At 39.1% G+C, this 19,325-nt stretch overlaps 1 protein-coding gene across 1 annotated transcript; it reads left to right on the top strand.

Moving 5' to 3' along the window:
• The first annotated feature begins 17,393 nt into the window (after nt 1–17,393).
• LOC138891671 (uncharacterized) lies at nt 17,394–18,217 on the top strand. The gene is made up of 2 exons (XM_070175384.1): nt 17,394–17,628; nt 17,769–18,217. Exons 1-2 carry the CDS (start codon nt 17,394–17,396, stop codon nt 18,215–18,217), a joined length of 684 nt encoding a protein of 227 aa, XP_070031485.1.
• Nucleotides 18,218–19,325: the final 1,108 nt, after the last annotated feature.

Below are 19,325 nucleotides of genomic sequence, written 5' to 3'. Positions count from 1 at the left end.
ACCCAAAAGATTCTAGAGTGCCCAAAGAGATGAGATTTTTCTTTAAGTCAGGAACATGTCTAACATCGGTGAGAGTTCTCACCACACCATCGTGCATTTTGATTCGGACTGTACCTTTTCCAATAACTTTGCAGGCAACATTGTTGCCCATCAAGACAACTCCACCTCCAATAGATTCATATGTGTTAAATAAATCATGTCTGGGACACATATGATAAGAACAACCCGAATCTAAAATTCACTCATTGTTAGATTTGAAACTATTATTAGTTGCTAAAAAAATAGTTCCCTCAGTCTCATCAGCAGCTACACTTGTTTCGGCAGTGTTAGTATTTTTGTGCTCATTTTTGTTTTTTGTATGCTTTTCTTTATTTTTCAATTTAAAGCATTCAGAAATAATGTGACCTTTCTTATGACAATATTTGCACATGACATTTCTGTATCTGGATTTTGACCTTGATTTAGGTTTCTCACTACTTGAATCTTTCTTATTGGATCTACCTCTTATGAATAAGCCTTCCCTTTGGTTCCCACTAGTTTCCCCAGTAATATCTCTATCTATTTGTTCTTTTGATTTCAAAATAGATTTGATATCTTTATAAGAGATATTATCCTTTCCTTAAAGCATAGTATCTCTTATATGTTTAAACGTCTGGGGTAAGGAAACAAGCAATAACACAGATTGATCCTCATCTTTGATTTCACCATCTGTGTTACTTAAATCCATAAGAAGAGAATCAAAAGTATCAAGATGTGTAAGTATAGAGGTACCTTCAGCCATACGAAAAGTGTAGAGTTTTTGCTTTAGGTAAAGCCTGGTTTCTACTGTTCTTTTCATATATAGGGTTTTAAGCTTTTCCCATATGCCTTTGGCTGAGCTTTCTGCTGCAACTTCACGCAAAACCCCATTTGAAAGATTTAAAATAATATCTATTTTTTCCTTTTTGTCTATGACGACAAACTCCCCGTCCGTCATTTTATCCGGCATATTCTCCTTTCCTTGCAGTGCCAAATCTAAGCCATCATGAATTAGGATAACTTCCATCTTTAATTGCCACATTCCGAAGTTTGTACTTCAGTCAAATTTCTCAACATAAGACTTTGTTAGAGTCGTTTTGACTTTTTAAACTAACTTGGTTAGATGTGGCTCTGATACCAATTTGTTAGGATCGGAAAACCGGGTGTGCGGAATTTAGCCAAATAACGTTATAATGATAATAACAAAGACAATGCAAATTGATAATAACGGCAATTAAAGAAGATAAAGAAGACACAAATTTAATGTGGTTCATTCAAGGTGACCTACGTCCACAAGCGGAGAGAAGCAATTTCACTATACCAACAAGAGTACAAAATTAGAATAAATACTCTAATTACCAAATACCCCAAGAAAATAACCTCACAAGATCACTCAAAAGAAAGGGTTCACACAAGTGTTTCCCAACACTCACTCTCTTACAAAATACTCTATAATGAAATAAAGGAGGAGAAAGAAAGACAAGAGTGAAAAGCACTTGAATTGGTGTGTTTTCAAATGAGGAGAAACTACTCTATTTATAGCAAGAAATCCTTGGCCTAATAATGGATATTATGTCATGGCAAATGTCATGATCCACAAATTTGTTATAATGGATATTATGTCATGGCAAATGTCATGAACCAAAAATTTGTTATAATGGATATTATGTCATGGCAAATGTCATGAAAATTTGGCCATATTACAGCTTTTGTGTACAATCATTCAAGCAGTGTATGGTCCAGTTATTGCAAATCTCCATGCTGGTACAAAATGCTGATATTTGATTCCTTGAAGCGAACTTCTTTTCTTTTGCAGAAGGAGGTTGTTTAGAATTATGTGATGCCTGAAGTTTCAGATCAAACCACGTCTAGTATTTGACTAGGGGAATTACTGGCCAAAAGTTGCTCATATTTCCATCATTAGAGTCGATGGGAAATACCTGTAATGATTAATAAAACAAAGGTGCTCTAACTGATCTAAGTTAATTCTGTTTTTATCTTTCCATTGTTGTTGATTCTTTCCCTTCGTGAAATATTATTGAGCAGTGTGTAGCGTCTATTGCCACTATGAAGCCGAGGAAGCATCTTCATATCAGGTTGAAAGATGACAAAAAAATCTACAGAAATGTTTATTCATTGTAAGAAAAGAAAAGACATAGTATAGGCTGAAATTAATAATTTTATCTAGGAAGTTCATAGCAAAATGTAGTTTCGACAAACTAGAAACCTTTTTACCATAAGCATTCATAGATATGTCACACGGATGTGTATAGTCTTTTGAAATATGAGTGTAGCTTACTTGAAAAAGTCTACAGCTAGACTCAATAGAATTACCTCTGCGAATACGCCTGCCTGAAGTTTCATCTCAACTAGCATCTCCTATACTTCTTATACTTCATTTCTCTTGATTAAAAAGAGATTTGCAAAGAAAATCTAGATATATAATTTGACACTTATTGTTGGAGATCAGTAAATATCACACGGAAGATCTTACATGGAATAACATTTTGTTTGACGCTTCTATGATTAAAGATTTCTCATATCAAATTTCAGTGTTGATTAGACTCAAAGATATAACTAAAGCAATTTTGTGTAAATTTGACAGTTCCCTACAGAAGGTAAATATCAGCATCAAGTATGGTATGATTGGATAACCATCTCAAATCTATACATGGGCTCACATTGGCCAGGAACCGAACAGGGTTTTTCGACTTTAAAGTAGGAAGTAAGTTCACATGGCCCAGGGATGCACTCTTCGATATGGTGTTTTATCACCGACCGGCAGCGATGAGGAGGCATTTTCTTTTTTAGGAACGGTCTTTGATATTTTTTCCATTGCTATATGAGGTTTAAGAAAGAAGAAGGCGGACTTTGTGTTTTAATAAGAGATTGGCAAATGGAAACTGGCAAAGTTGATGAAGTTTAAGGGAATAGAAGAGCTTCTGAAGATTAGAAGAAGATTGAAAGTAAAGTTTGAGAAGTTTATGGAGATGTTCTATTTATAATAGCCACTTTGACGATTTGAAAGCATTGGTGGCCGACCATCAGCTAGCATTAATTAATGACCTTGGGAATTGTACAGACGCAATGCTTCAATCACTTCTGCCGCAAACGTCATAAGTTTAACGTCATAATTGATCGAGGTATTGAATCGTAATCTCCAGTTCGTTTCTTCTTGTTACACTCCAAAAAATGAGGGGACTATTTGTATACGGTCAAAATCGGGCATACTCGGTTTCATTGACAGGGGAGTTTCCTCGAGGGTAGCTCCATAATGGGTCGGACTCGAGCTCGAAGATAGGACATCGAGCCTAGAGATCGGAGTGTCCGTTGATATCGAGGCCAACAGTAATCGAGACCAAACATGACTGACTTCGAGTAATGCGTAATAACGGAATGACGAGATATCAGTAACCGGTCGAAGATCACGGTGGAAATCCTGAGACAAATCAAATCAAAGTGGTTATTGATGCCAATCGTGGGATTTACTTCTGCAATTAGAATTGTTACCTGTTTTAGGATTCCTCTGTTATATAAATAGGGATCCCATTCATTTGTAGGCACATATTATTGACCGATAAGAATACATACATACGTTGTTCTCTTTATTTATTGTTCATCATTGTTTGTTCATCTTCTATTGTTCTTATTAACCAACCTCGAGACGATCTACTATCGAGGTCAAGGTATTGCTTGCAGACCGGTTTGATTCATTTTATTGTCCAATTTATCTATTTAATTCGTTGTTTATCAATTGGTATATTACTAAATCACATATCCTTAAAACCACAATATAAGTTTAATTGTTACTCAAATTTTAGGGTAAACAACAATATAAATATCCTCCCTTATTTCACCACCTCCCTTATTCCACATGTTGCGGTGTGCAACCCGATCCCCCGTACAATAATTTAAATCAACAACAATAATTCAATAACTCAATTTACAAGAATTTCTAAAATCAAGGGTATGAGTACACGATAACGAAGGAACCACGTAAAAATCAAAAGAATACAACAACTTTTACAAAAATGACAAGACATGTAAGGCCCATGATAAATGAGCATGCAATCACAACAATTTGGACATGTAGCAGATATGCACAAAGTCATAGAAGAACTCACCAATTAAGAGGTAACAAGACATTAAGGAAGGCAATAACTTCAACTAAGGCATATAAGGGCCAAATAACGAGTAAGAGGTACAATAAATGCTAACAACGTCAAATAGAGAATGTTAGAGTAGCCTAACAATGAGATACCACATGTTATGACAATTTAATCAAAGGCATGGGAAGAGACTAGACAATATGAACCGGTCAATACCACATATAGACCGTGTACCCACTCGTCACCTTGTGTACACGACTTTCACATAACAAGATAACACTATTAACTCAATTTCTAAGGGGTAATTCCCCCCCCCCCCCAAAATATTTAGACAAGACACTTACCTCAATTCGGCCAACTCAATTCTCAATTTAGCTTTTCCTTAACCAATTCACCACCGCTCGGCTCAATCTAGACAAAGATGACTTAAATACATCAAACAAAACAAGAGAAAACAATTTCAATTAGCAACGTTATGATCCTTATACAATTTGTAAAATGTCAACAAAAGTCAACCCCCTCGGGCCCGCACCTTGGAACCCGATAAAATTTACAAAACCCAAACACCCACTACGAGTTCAACCATACCAAAATTATCAATTACCGACATCAATTTGTCCTTCAAATCATTGTTTTACATTTTGAAAGATTTTACAATTTTCCCCAAATTTTTCCTTAGATTCTCATGAATTGGATGTTAAATCTAATGTATAATCATAAAATATAATTAAAAATTAATTAGAGGTACTTACCCAATGATTTGGTATGAAAATCCTTGCACAAAATGGCCCCCCATCGAGGCTAGGGTTCAAAATATTAAAAAACGAAGCTAAATCTCGGAATGCCCAACTATTTGCAAGCCGCAGATGTCGCATTTTGCGAACCTGAAAATGCGAGCACTTTATCGCAAAAGCGAAACATGAGATTTTCTGTTAAAGTCGCGATCAATTTCTTCGCAAATGCGAAGACAACTGCCCTCGCAAAAGCGCCAACAACCTTTGCAAAAGTGAACAGAGACACTTCACAATTGCGAGGGAGTTCTTCGTAAAAGCAAACTCTTCTCCAGCAGCCTAGGCTCGTAAATGCGAGGCTGCTTCGCAAATGCGGTAGTCGCATCTGCGACCATAACATCACAATTGCGATGAAAACAGAACCAACACTCAAGAATTTAACAAAATCAACCCGAAACCAATTTGAAACTCACCCGAGCCCCCAAGGCACCAAACCAAATACCCACAGAAGTCTAATAAAATAACACGAACTCACTCACGTGATCAAAACACTGGAATAACCTTTAGAATCACGAATCGGATGCCAAAACACATGAAAATCACAATGAACTTCAAGAACTTCTAGAATCGCAACCAAGCGTCCGAACCATATCAAATAAACTCCAAATGACACCAAAGTTTTCACGCAAGTTCCATGAGACAAAATGGACATATTCCAAGTTCCGAAACCAAAATTCGAACCTGAGAGCCTTAATGTAACCATAGTCAAACTTAGAAAAATTCTAAACCTTTAAATTGCCAACTTTCGCCAAATGATGTCGAAACCTTTTTGAAACATTCAAATGAAATTCTCGGCATACACCCAAGTCGAAAATCACCATCCGGATCTACCGGAATCATCGAAACTCCGATCCGAGGTCATATACTCAAAAGTTAAACCTTGGTTAATTCTTTCAACTTCGAGCTTCTCAATGAGAGTCACTCCTAAAACTCCTTTCCGAACTCCTAAAAAATCCGAACCAATGATGCATGCAAGTCATAATATACTGTGTGAATCTACTCGTAACCTCAAACTGTCGAACCAGACATAATTGCTCAAAATGACCAGTCGAGTCGTTACAGTAAGTGTTTGCGACAAAAGTCATTTTCGATTGAAATTTGGTTATTGAGGAAACCATATTTTTCATAAAAAAATATATTTTAAACGTTAGTAATAATATTAGCATATTGAAAAGTGTCTTAATAATTGTTTTGCATATTAAATATTAATAATAATGTCTAAGAATTTATCAGAGAAAGTTAAATGAAAATATATTTTTCCTTTTAATATACAAAAGATTATAATTGGTGGAACTTAATTTAACTTCTTGCTAAGTCGAGAGGATTCCAACAACAACAAGTCTTCTTCATAACTCAATATTAAGGTCTCTATTTGGGGTCATGTAATAACGCTCCACTTGTTTAGAGTCTGGTCCTACCATTGTATTGTTTAATTAGATGTTATTAAACTTAACATGATCAGTTACGTACAAATATATAAAATGTAAATAATATTTAAATAGCAGCATGAAAGTATTCCTTTTTGTGAATATTTCCCCTTTCTATTTGGCCAGTAGATTCAACATGGAGAAAAGGTCTTCTAACATCAATTTTATATGGAGTTAAAGATAAATATATTTATCAATTTATTATCCATTTGATTTTTATCTCTTTTGTTTTCTTTGTTATGAAAAGAAAATAATTGGTGAATTTAGTAGATAGTTGTCATTTCATCAGTTGGGGAGGTGTACATGAACCCACACACACTCTTCTATGAAGTCTTTCTCTATGTTTTTTTTTTCTTAATAATTGACAGGACATTATGAAGTTTTTCTTGGAAGTCTTCTTTGTTGTTTAATCAAAGAACTATAGCGCTATTTTCTTCATGTACCGCTGACTTGTTTCTTATAACGACCCGACCGGTCGTTTTGAGAATTTAAGTCTCGTTCGGCGGCATAAGGCCCTGAACAACTTCATATTATATGTATTGACTTGCGTACGTGGTTGAATTCAAATACCGGATGATCCAGAATGATTTGGGACACTTAGTCCCTCAAACGGAAGTTTAAGTCTTAGAATGTTTGACCGTAGTCGGAACTGTGTGAAGACGACTCCAGAATGGAGTTTCGTCGGTTCTGTTAGCTCTGTTGAGTAATTTTGGATTTAGGAGCATGTCCGGACTGTGAATCTGAGGTCTATAGATGATTTAGACTTGAAATGGCGAAAGTCGAATTTTTGAAGATTTGGACCGGAAGTGGACTTTTTGATATCGGGGTCGAAATATGATTCCGAGAGTTGGAACAACTCTGTTTTGTTATTTGGGACTTCCCTGCAAAATCTGACATCATTCCGGGTTGATTTGATAGGTTTCGGCACGGGTTTTTAGAAGTTGAAAGATTTCAAAATTTATAAGTTCGATTCTTGTTGCGATTCATAGTTTTGATGTCGTTTGATGTGATTTGAGGGATCGACTAAATTCGTATGGTGTTTTGGGATTTGTTGGTATGTTTGGTTGAGGTCCCGGGGGCCTCGGGTGAGTTTCGGGTGCTTAACGGACTAAAAGTTGGATTTGTGTTGCTGCTGAAGTCTTCAGGCATCTCGTATTTTCGCACCTGCGGTGAAGAAACCGCACGTGCGGGATCGTACATACGGAGAGGCAAGCGCAGAAGTGGAAAAGTGGAGGAGTGCTAGGGGTCACAGGTGCGAGGTAAATTCCGCATCTGCGATGCTCGCTGATGCGAATATGGAGGCGCAGGTGCGAGAAGAGCTGGACTTGGCAGCCTCCGCAGATGCAGAGAATTTGTGCACATCATCGGCTCCGCAGAAGCGGATTGTGGCACGCAAAAGCGAGAGGAAGTGCAGGTGCAGTTTGGACGTGCGCACCTGCGGTCGCGCAGATGCGGCTAATTATGTCGCAGGTGCGGTCACGCCTGAGCAAAAAAGAGAAATTCGAGGGTTTGATGTCATTCTTCGTTTTTGGACTTGAGAGCTCAAATTTTGGCGACTTTTTAAGGGAGTTTTAGAGGAAACTTTGGGGTAATGATTCCTAACTCGTTTTTGGGTGTATTCCATTTGAGGAAAGGGCATTCTTACGGATTGTTTGAGCTTGGTTCGAGGTAAGTATCTTGCCTAACCTTGTGTGGGAGATTTTTCCCTTAGGATTTGAGTCTTCTATGTTGACTGTAGTCCATGCACGCGAGGTGACGAGTGCGTGCTCAGACTTATTTGTGAAACGTTGGCATTTTAGGATTCTTGGGTCCTTATATTCACTGAGTGTGAAGCTGTTCTTGATATGATTAAGTTCCTATTTACTAGTTTCACCTCTACATGCTTTAATTAGAATTAATTGTTTTCAGGATTCACTCTTATTGCCTATTTGACTCTTAATTTGACTTAACTGAAGATTTTACCTCCTTTATTGTCATGCTATCTTTTCATAACTGCTTATCTTTATTGAAATTATTATTATCTTATCTTGTAAGTGGAGGAAGCGTAATTTGAGATTTTATTGGCGGAATTGAGTTAGTGGAGGATTTCCATTGGTATGATGTGTATTCGACTTGTGATTCAGAGTTGAGGGCGAGACCCTCGCGACTCCATGTGATTTGATATGTTTGAGCCGGGCCGCGTGCCGCGGTTTAGGGTGATACCAGAATGAGATCCTTATGATTTGTTCAAGTACTTTGATTTTTCCTTTTGAATTGATTCGTAATATGATACTGTTAGAGAGTTGAGCCTGTCGGGCTTGTTTGATATTTCCCCTATGTGTTTCTCTTTACATATTTCGTCATTTTCATTATGTGCTTCTCGAGTTTTAGCTTCCGGGGTGTGTGCCCGATGGTATTAGTTGTGACTTGTTGATTCGGGAGTATAGTTATGAGGTCTTCATGTTTCTTGCATCATTGTAAGCATTTTAGAGGTTTGAAACGGGTTGCTAACGGATATGGGTCTAATTGCCGGTGCTGGTTTTGACTTCAGACAACTATTGTGATCAGAAATGTTATTATGGGCCTATATATGATGTGTCTTGTTGTGTGGTCATGCCTTGTGGGTGTAGGCATGAGTTGTTACCGTTGGTTGAGACTGATATCGGTAATGGATTTAGAATCGGGTCTTTTGAAGATAAATAGAAGGTGAGAATTTTTGACTCTAAAGCTCATCGGTGTTGGCAGAAAGGATAAATTACAGTTGAGATGGTGTCGTCAGGCTTATGTGGATTGGGGGGACATGGAGTCACCCACGGGTGTGTGTTGGGTATGTACTTTAAGTGATTTCAAGACTTCGAGGCGATGCTTAGCACGTTCGAGGACGAACATTTGTTTAAGAGGGGAAGGATGTAACGACCCGGCCGGTCGTTTTAAGAATTTAAGTCTCGTTCGGTGGCATAAGCCCCTGAACAACTTCATATTATGTGTATTGACTTGCGTACGTGGTTGAATTCAGTTACCGGATGATCCAGTGTGATTTGGGGCACTTAGTCTCTAAAATGGAAGCTTAAGTCTTAGGATTTTTGACCGTAGTCAAAACTGTGTGAAGAAGGCCCCGGAATAGAGTTCCGTCGGTTTCGTTAGCTCCGTTGAGTAATTTTTGGCTTAGGAGCATGTCTGTACTATGAATTTGAGGTTTATAGCTGATTTAGGCTTGAAATGGCGAAAGTCGAATTTTTGGAGATTTGGACCGGAAGTAGACTTTTGGATATAGGGGTCGGAATGCGATTTCGAGAGTTGGAACAACTCTGTTATGTTATTTGGGACTTGCCTGCAAAATGTGACGTCATTCTGGTTGATTTGATAGGTTTCGACACGGGTTTTTAGAAGTTGAAAGATTTGAAAATTTATAAGTTCGATTCTTGGTGCGATTCGTAGTTTCAATATCATTTGATGTGATTTAAGGGCTCAACTAAGTTCGTATGGTGTTTTAGGATTGGTTGATATGTTTGGATGAGGTCTTGGGGCCTCGGGTGAGTTTCGGGTGCTTAACAGACTAAAGGTTGGATTTGTGTTGCTACTGAAGTCGCCAGGGATCTGGTATTTTTGCACCTGCGGTGAAGAGACCGCAGGTGCAGGATCGCACGTGCGGAGAGGCAAGCGCAAAAGCGAAAAAATGGAGGAGTGCTAGGGGTCGCAGATGCGAGGTAAATTCCGCATCTGCGATGCTCGCAAATGCGAAGAGGGAGGCGCAGGTGCGAGAAGAGCTGGACTTGGCAGCCTCCGCAGATGCGGAGAATTCGTGCGCATCAGCGACTCCACAGAAGCGGATTGTGGCGTGCAGAAGCGAGAGGAAGCTCAGGTTGGTTTGGACGTGCGCACCTGCAGTCGCGCAGATGCGGCTAATTATGTCGCAGGTGCGGTCACGCCTGGGCAGAAAAGAGAAATTCGAGGGTTTTATGTCATTCTTCGTTTTTGGACTTGAGAGCTCGGAATTTGACGATTGTTCGATGGATTTTCAGAGTAAACTTTGGGGTAATGATTCCTAACTCGTTTTTGGTTGTATTCCATTAATCTATAGTTGTTTTCTCTATTTAGTTTCAGATATTTGGGGTTGAAATTGGGAAAAAATTGGAAGAACTTCTTCAATAAAGATTTCGAGTTTTGAAAGGGGATTTGTGGTTGGATTTGAGTAATTCTTATATGGTTGGACTCGTGAGTGAATGGGTGTTCATATTTTGTGATTTTTACCCGATTCCGAGACGCGGGTCCGGGTTGACTTTTTAGGGCAAGTTTCGGATTTTTTGTTAAAAGATTAATTTCATTAATTTGATGAGTCTATTATCGTTGTATTCATTATATGCAATTGTGTTTGGTTAGATTTGGACCATTCAGAGTCGAATAATTGAGAAAAGGGCATTCTTACGGGCTGTTTGAGCTTGGTTCGAGGTAAGTATCTTGCCTAACTTTGTGTGCGAAATTTTTCCCTTAGTATTTGAGTCTTCTATATTGACTGTAGTCCATGCACGCGAGGTGACAAGTGCGTGCTTAGACTTATTTGTGAAACGTTGGCCTTTTAGGATTCTTGGGTCCTTATATTCACTGAGTATGAAGTTGTTGTTGATATGATTAAGTTCCTATTTACTAGTTTCACCTCTACATGCTTTAATTAGAATTAATTGCTTTCAAGATTCACTCTTGTTGCCTATTTGACTCTTAATTTGACTTAACTGAAGATTTTACCTCCCCTATTGTCATGCTATCTTTTTATAACTGCTTATCTTTATTTGAAATTATTATTATCTCATCTTGTAATTTGTTCAGTCTTAATTGAAGTTATGATTATCTTTCCGCTGCTTATCCTTAATTAAATTGTTGAATATCCTTAGTAATTTCCTCAATCTTAAAAGAAGTTTTAGATATCCTATATCTTAGTCGACTTGTTTTATTTGGAACTATTTAACTCATATTAGTTTCCCTGTTGATGAAATGTATATTGTGGGATCGTTGCTACACATTAGTTTTCCCTTTGTTGAGCTATTCTCTTTACGCCTAACATTCTTTACTGTGGTTATTCCTTGTGAATTGGTTCTACCGTTTCTTTGTGAATTAAAGTTCTTGAGTTGATTTACTTGTCGTACCTTGTATTATTGTCATTGTTGCTGTGGTACTTGTTGTGGTGATGCACGAGGTTTCTGTCGTGCGGTTGTTATTATTGTGATGCACGAGGTTTTTGCCGTGCGGTTGTTATTATGGGGTTGCACGAGGTTTCTGCCATGCTATTGTTACCATTGATATTTGTACATGCGGCGTGACAAGGCGAGATATGTATATATATATATATGTGGGTTGCGCATGTGGCGAGACTAGGTGGGAACATTATTATGCACGTGTGGCGAGACACGACAGGCAATTATGTTACTATTGCACACGTGGCGAGACAAGGTGCGCTATGTTAGGGATTGATTTGTGATGATTTATGGCCTGATGTCATTCTTGTTGTTGATATTTATGTAGTGGTATACGTACCTGTGTGAACTTTATCTTGTGAAAGCTGTGAGAAAAAATTCTACGTGTTGTCCGTTCTTCTTCTTCCTTATGCTTATTTGCTAGTATGGACTATGTTAGGACACTTGCACAAGCATACACATAGTTAAGCACTCTTATCGGATAAGAGGTGTTCTTGATATTGTTGAGCATAGATGCTCACCCTTGTTTACTTGCCTTCTATGTGAGAATGGCTCTATTGGCACGTGAGTCGTCAGTGCGGTTATAAGGTGTTATGAGGGCACAGGATGCCAAGTGTTAGGGTTCAGGTATTGAGACCCGTGAGTTGTGAATTTGTCCTAGGTTCGGTACCTCGTGGAATTGTTGGCTAAAACCTGATGTAAAAGGGGTTGTAGTTGCTGAGTTATTACTTGTCCTTGCTGTATTTGTGATTCCGGATTTAGGTTGTGTTCCATTCACCTTTCTGTGTCATTTTTAGGATATTCCGCTGATACTTGTTGTTTCCTTCCTTATTGCCATTACTGTACCGTGAGCCATATTGCATAGTCCTTATGTAGACATCATACTACCGTTGTTCATATACCGTACCTGTTTAGTTTATTAGACCAGTGGGTGTCTTGATTGTTCCTCGTCACTACTCCACCGAGGTTAGTCTTGATACTTACTGGGCACCGCTGTGGTGTGCTCATGCTACTCTTCTGCACATTTGTTTTGTGCAGATCCAGGTATTTGTTCGCTAGCTAGCTGTGTGGACTGTGGTTGTGGAGACTCAAGGTAAACCTGCTGCTGCGTTCGCACGCTTCGGAGTCACCTTCCTATTTTGTATTTACACTGTTTTACCTACTTCCAAACAGTTGTATTTAGAAATTTGTATCAAACTTTTTAGGGCTTATGACTTGTACTACCGGTTTTGGGAATTGTAAGAAATTTTATTTAAATAATGTTGTTGTTTCAATTATTGTTAGGCTTATCTAGTCCCTAAGACTAGGTGCCATCACGACACCCAAACGGAGGGGAATTTGGTCGTGACATTTCTATTTGCTCAAACCCCTACTTTGGGGAAAACGAACTTTCCTTCATTGTTTCACGCTTTTGATGCGCTAAACCTTAGTTTGCTTAGCTTTCTGTTCCACTAATAAGTCCTTCAATGTTTTTATGAAGTTAATGATGCTCTGTTTTATCTCTTTTCTTTTCTTCGTTTGAAAGCTTGTGTTTGATTTGATGAAAGAAATTTTTGATTGAAAATTGGTTGGTGAATATAAAAGAGTTGTAAGGAAAATAACTTTTGTCCATAAGCTAGGGAAGTCATTACCCCTCACTTGATGAAAATATTTCCCTGCAAAATATTTTTCTCATTGAAAATATTTTTTTAAGTAATAACTGCAGTCGTACCAAACACGCTCTTGTGGATCTAGCCGGGTGGATTTCATTTCATCTATAGGGGAGGTATACATGTAGACCCAAAAAGGACCAAGATAAAGTTGTGGATACGATTTGCTGGATTCTTCTTGACTTTGAAAAATATTACTCCCTTTGTTTTTTTTTAGTTTGTTTCAAAAAGAATGATCCCTTTCTAAGTTTGAATTTTTTTTAAACTTAAACTTAAAACTCTACCATTAATGAGAAGCATTTATATATTGCAAATAATCAGTAATTAAAGATACATTTCAAAATGTTAGGACCCACTTCTCAGTTTCCTTGTAATGACCCAACCGATCATTTTGACTTTTAGAACCCCATTCCCGAAAATAAAACTCCTCGTATGTGCTTTTATTAATTTATGACTTGCGGGGATGGTTGGTTCGAGATTTAGAAGTGTTCGAGTTGAAATCAGAATAATTGGTTCATTAGTTTGGCCAGAGTTTGATTTCGGTCAACATTTTGAGAAAACGACCCTGGAATCGGGATTTGACGGTTCCAATAGGTTTGTATGATGATTTTGGACTTGGGTGTATGTTCGAATCGGGTTTTTGATAACCCGGGAGCGTTTCGGTGTTTAATAGTGAAAATTAACTATTTGAAGGTTTAATGTTCTTTAAATTTAGTTTGGAGTAGATTTTGGAGTAATCGAGGTCCGTTTGAAATTCTGAATTTGGAAATAGTTCCTTATGGTGATTTAAGACTTGCACGCAAAATTGTATATCATTCTGAGAAGTATAAGTATATTTCGGCGCGTTCAGAGTAAGTTTAAATAATTTGAAAATTTTAAGTTGAATCAATTTGGTTTGGGGTATGATTCTTAGTTCTGATGTTGTTTTACACGATCCGAGAGTTTGAGCGAGTCCGTTTTATGATTTCAAATTTGTTGGTATGTTCGGGCGGGGCCCCGGGGGCCCCGAGTGTTAACTGGACGAGGCTCTGACTAATTTTGGAATTTGGAGGGAGAACTGAAGCTATTTGCTTCTGGTACGATCACACCTGCACTTCGACAGTGGTAGGTGCGACCCTAGCAGATGCGAGTTTTGTTCGCAGAAGCAAAAAGGGAAGGGGAGGCCATCGACCGCAGATGCAGAATTTTGGCGCACCTATGAACGCGCAGGTGCGAGGTAGGGTGCACATATGCGAAGTTGGTCCAGGCGAGTGAAACATGCACCTGCAAGGAATTTCCGTAGGTGCGAAGCCGCAGGTGTGGTCACTCCTTCGCAGGTGCGAAAAAACTGTTTGGGCAGAACCTTAAAAATGGATGAGGCTCAGTTCATTTTAGTCTATTTTTCTTCCATGTTTGGGCGATTTCAGAGATTTTTGAGAGGGGATTTCAACTAGCAACTTGAAGGTAAGTTAATTATACACACTTTGAGTTAAATAAATAGATTATGGGTAGATTATAATCAGTAAATCTTAGAAATCAAGGGTTTAGATGAAAAACCCAGATTTTTATAAAAATGAGATTTTAACCACGAAAATGGTTATGGAATTGGATGGAAATTGTATATTTGAGTCCTTGAGATTATGGGTAATGTTTTCCTCCAATAATTTCTGGAATCCGAGCACGTGGGCCCGGGGTGAATTTTAGGAATTTTACCATTTTGGATAGGGTAATTTATTTAATAGATGAATTTCAAATTATTGAGCATGTATTAATTATTTTATATAACTTTTGGATAGTTTTGGAGTTTTCGGCATCAAATTGATGTTTTACGTGATATTTTAATTGGAGAGCGGACTTTGAGATAAGATAAGTCTCTTGTCTAACCTTCTAAGAGGGAATTTACCCCATAGGTGATTTAAATTAATAATTTTTGCTAATTGTGGGGGCTACGTATGCACGAGGTGACGAGAGTCCGTGCGTAGCTACTAATATTGCTAAATCCGGGTAGTTTAGGATTCAAATCATGAATTACTTATGATAATTGCATCTTTCAGTTAATTGAAATTTTGGAATTTTTGTAAGAGAGTGAAATTTCACATACTTGAATTTTTGCTCAAATTATTTAACTGTTGCTATAACCTGTACATCCTGTGTATAAATCTTAATGAATATAAATATATTCTCATTCCGGAGGTACATAAGAAAATGTCCTCCTTTTTTGTGGAGCGTGCCGAACGCCTCGGCAGTATAGATGCATTTATGAATCACGCCAGACGTCCCTCGGCAGTGTAAACGACACTCTGGATTGGGTCGTATGACCTCAGCAGAAATTGTGCCTAATATTATTAATTACACGATACTTAATATTTTAGTTGCACCTTGTAAAGCTAAATTATAAATTGAAAATTTATTGTGATTTAACGAATTTATTATTTTTGCTTTATAAATAAAATTATTGTTAACCTAAAAATCATGCTTAATTAAATATTTCTACTGCAATATTATTGACCCATAGTGATTGTCAAAGTCGACCTCTCGTCACTACTTTTTCGAGATTACTTGATACTTACCGGGTACACGTTGTTTACGTACTCATGCTACACTTGCTGCACTTTTTGTGCAGGATATGAGACAGGAACTATTGGAGGACCTATCATCGCGCACCCACGTTATCCAGAGGTTTAGTGGTGAGCTGCCTTTTTGTTTAATCTACTAGATATTCATACACTTGTGACACTAGGTCTTGGCACACACATTGGTAGAATTGGGATTTGGATTATTTTCTTGGATTTGAATTAATCAGTATCTTTTCTATTTTCTTTATTATTGCTAGTAAAAAGAATAAAATTACTTAGAAAATTATTAAAAATGATTGATGTAAGTTTAATTTACTAGTTTGGCTAGCCTAGTCGTGACGTTGGGCGCCATCACGACCTTTAGGTGAAACTGGGTCGTGACAACACGGTATTAGAGCACTAGATTCATGTAGGTCTCACAAGTTATGAGCAGGCCTAATAGAGTCTTTTGGATCGGTATAGAGACATCTGTACATATCTTCAAGAGGATATAGGGTGTTAGAAAATTACCTTTCTTTATCTTCCATCGTGCAATTGATGTAGTACTAAATATCTTTTTCTTATTCTCTCACAGATGGTGAGAACGTGCTCTATTGAGGTTCCAGATCAGGGAAGAGCTACTTTCCCTGTTTTTAGAGGCCGAGGGAGGGATCCAGGCCGTGGTAGGGGCGAAGACGTCCCAGATTTATACCAGTTATACCATCAGTGGGTCTATCAGAGGATCCCACTATTGAGGAACAGAGGGAGGTGCCCGTGGCAGAGCCAGCTCCGGTGGATTTCACGTCTGCACCGGGATTGTAGGAGGTCATGAGTCGTATGCTGCGGTTCATGGACACTATGACTCAGGCCGGTTTATTTCCGGAAGACCCAGCCACATCTCAGGCGGGAGGAGTAGCACAGATTCCTACCGCACAGGCTCATGGGCAGGCAACTGCTATATGTCAAACCGAGGGTGCACTACCCGTGGGCGGAGCCCAACCAATGGCAGCAGCTACAACGGATCCCAGACCAGCTGCAACCGCCGAGCCACATAAGTTATTAGACAGATGGACTAGGCTACATGCTCCAGTATTTTGGGGATGAGCGACATGAGGATCCCCAGGATTTCATTGATCGGTGAAGCTTTGCTACTTTTAGCTGGACGGCAGAGCCCGTAGGTGGTGGAAGTCTTATCTTCTTTGCAGACCAGCAGATTCTCCTCCCATGACTTGGGATAGGTTAACACATATTTTCCTCGACAAGTATATTCCACCCTCCTAGAGGGAAGAGTTACGGTTTTAGTTTGAGCAGCTCTAGCAGGGGCAGATGTTAGTGACCGATTATCAGGCGAGGTTCTCTGAGTTATCTCGCCATGCACTTATGATACTCCCTACTGAGGCGGAGAGAGTGCAGAGGTTTGTTGAGGGTCTACATACTGGCATTCTGGCTACTATGGCCCAAGAGGTTGAGATGGGGACTTCTTATGAGCTGGTTGTGGAGATAGCCTGAAGGATTGAGGGTGTGCGTCAGCGTAACCGAGAGCAGGTTATGAGGGATACGAAGTTTAGATATTCTGGAGAGTTCATAGGTTCTCCGTCTGGGAGTAGAGGTCAGCTCATGAGAAGGCAGTCCAGCTGGCCCCCATATCCAACACCACCGCCTCCTCGGGGTGCCCTAGTGGACCTTATTTCAGTGCTATGCCAGAGAGTGCTTATTGCCCACCAGCTATTCAGGGTTCTTCCAGTGAGTATTCAGGTCAACAGGGACACACTTCTAGTCAGCATCCTATCACACCGAGAAGTTGTTACGAGTGCGGGAATACAAGTCACATGCAGAGATTCTGCCCTAGGATTTGGGGTAGACCAATGCGGAAAGGTCAGCAGCCTATGATTACTGCACTAGTTGATCCACCAGCCATCCGTCTACCCAGAGGTGGAGGATAGGTGTGCAGGGGTCGTCCTAGAGGTGAAGGTCTGCTGTTCTGGCCAGACCAGATGCAGAGGCCTCAGATGTTGTGATTAAAAATATTATTTCTGTTTGCGGCAAAGATGCCTCCGTATTATTTGATCCAGGATCTACGTATTCATCTTTGTCCTATCTATTTGCACATTTCCTGGGTGTTTCTCGTGAGTCCTTAAGTACTCCTGTTTATGAGTCCACTCCTGTGGGTGATTCTATTGTTGTGGATCAGATCTATCGGTCTTGTGTTGTTACATTCTGTGGTTATGAAACTAGAGCAGATCTTTTGTTACTTGATATGACCGATTTCAAGATTCTTTTGGGCATGGATTGGCTATCCCTATATCATGTCGTCCTTAATTGTCATGCTAAGACTGTTACTTTGGCAATACCAGAATTACTTAGGTTGGAGTGGAAGGGCTCGTCTGTCAGTGCATCTAATCGGGTTATTTCTTTCCCAAAAGCTAGACACATGGTCGAGAAGGGTTGTCTGTCTTATCTAGCCTATGTTCGGGATACTACTGCAAGGACTCCGGCGATTGATTCAGTGCCTGTAGTCTGAGAATTCTCTGATGTATTTCCTTCAGATCTTCCAGGAACGCCACCAAATCGTGATATTGATTTTTGTATTGACTTGGCTCCAGATACCCAACCTATATCTATCCCAGCGTATCGCATGGCTCCGAAAGAATTGAACGAGTTGAAAGAACAGCTTGAAGAGTTACTAGCCAAAGAATTTGTCAGACCGAGTGTATCGCCTTGGGGTGCACCGGTATTATTCGTGTAGAAGAAGGATGGAACTATGCGAATGTTCCATCAATACACATTCGCATAGTTCCATCAATACACATTCGCATAGTTCCATCATTCTTCTTCACAAATGCGAATGTGTATTGATTAGCGCCATCTGCGTTGTCTCAAATTTAGATCCCTTTGCTTGAACAAATGTTGCAAACTGCGATAATCAGTGTAAACCTTTCAAGACACCCCATAAAGATAATACCTCAAAATCTTAAGAGCGTAAACAATTGCAGCTAACTCCAAATCATGCCCCGGATAATTCTTCTCGTGGGGATTCAGCTGACGTAATGCATAAGAAATAACTCTCCCTTCCTACATCAATACACAACACAAGCCAATGCGTGAAGCGACATAATACACTGTATATATCCCCAAACCGGAAGACAACACTAACACTGGTGTTGTAGTCAATGTTGTCTTGAGCTTCTGAAAGCTCACCTCACAATCATCGGATCATCGGAACGGAGCACCCTTCTAGGTTAGTTTGGTCAAAGGTATTGCAATAGAAGAAAAGCCATCTACAAATCGATGATAATAACTTTCCAACCCTAGGAAACTCTTACTCTCAGTCACCGAAATAGGACGATGCCAATTCTGAACTGCCTCGATCTTTTTGGGATCAACTTTAATACCCTCACTCGATAAAATATGACCCAAAAATGCTACATAACTTAGCCAAAACTCACATTTAGAGAACATAGCATATAACTTTTGTTCCCGCAAGGTCTGAAGCACCACTCTCAAATGATGTTCGTGATCCTCCATACTACGTGAGTAAATCAAGATGTCATCAATAAAGAAAATGACAAACAATTCAATATACGTCCTGAATACCCTGTTCATCAAATCCATAAACGATGCCGAAGCGT

Source organism: Nicotiana tomentosiformis, chromosome 1 (assembly GCF_000390325.3).
Source record: "Nicotiana tomentosiformis chromosome 1, ASM39032v3, whole genome shotgun sequence".
NCBI classification, from domain to species: Eukaryota; Viridiplantae; Streptophyta; class Magnoliopsida; order Solanales; family Solanaceae; genus Nicotiana; species Nicotiana tomentosiformis.
The sequence above is the reverse complement of the archived record's forward strand: the minus strand, read 5'-3'. Positions and strand labels throughout refer to the sequence as shown.

What these genes read in the sequence shown, in the direction of transcription:
- LOC138891671 (XM_070175384.1), top strand. Translation starts at nt 17,394, where the DNA reads ATGCCAGAGAGTGCTTATTGCCCACCAGCTATTCAGGGTTCTTCCAGT. An exon ending in AGCCATCCGTCTACCCAGAG is followed by an intron (nt 17,629 to 17,768) that starts GTGGAGGATAGG and finishes TATTTGATCCAG; the next exon opens with GATCTACGTATTCATCTTTG.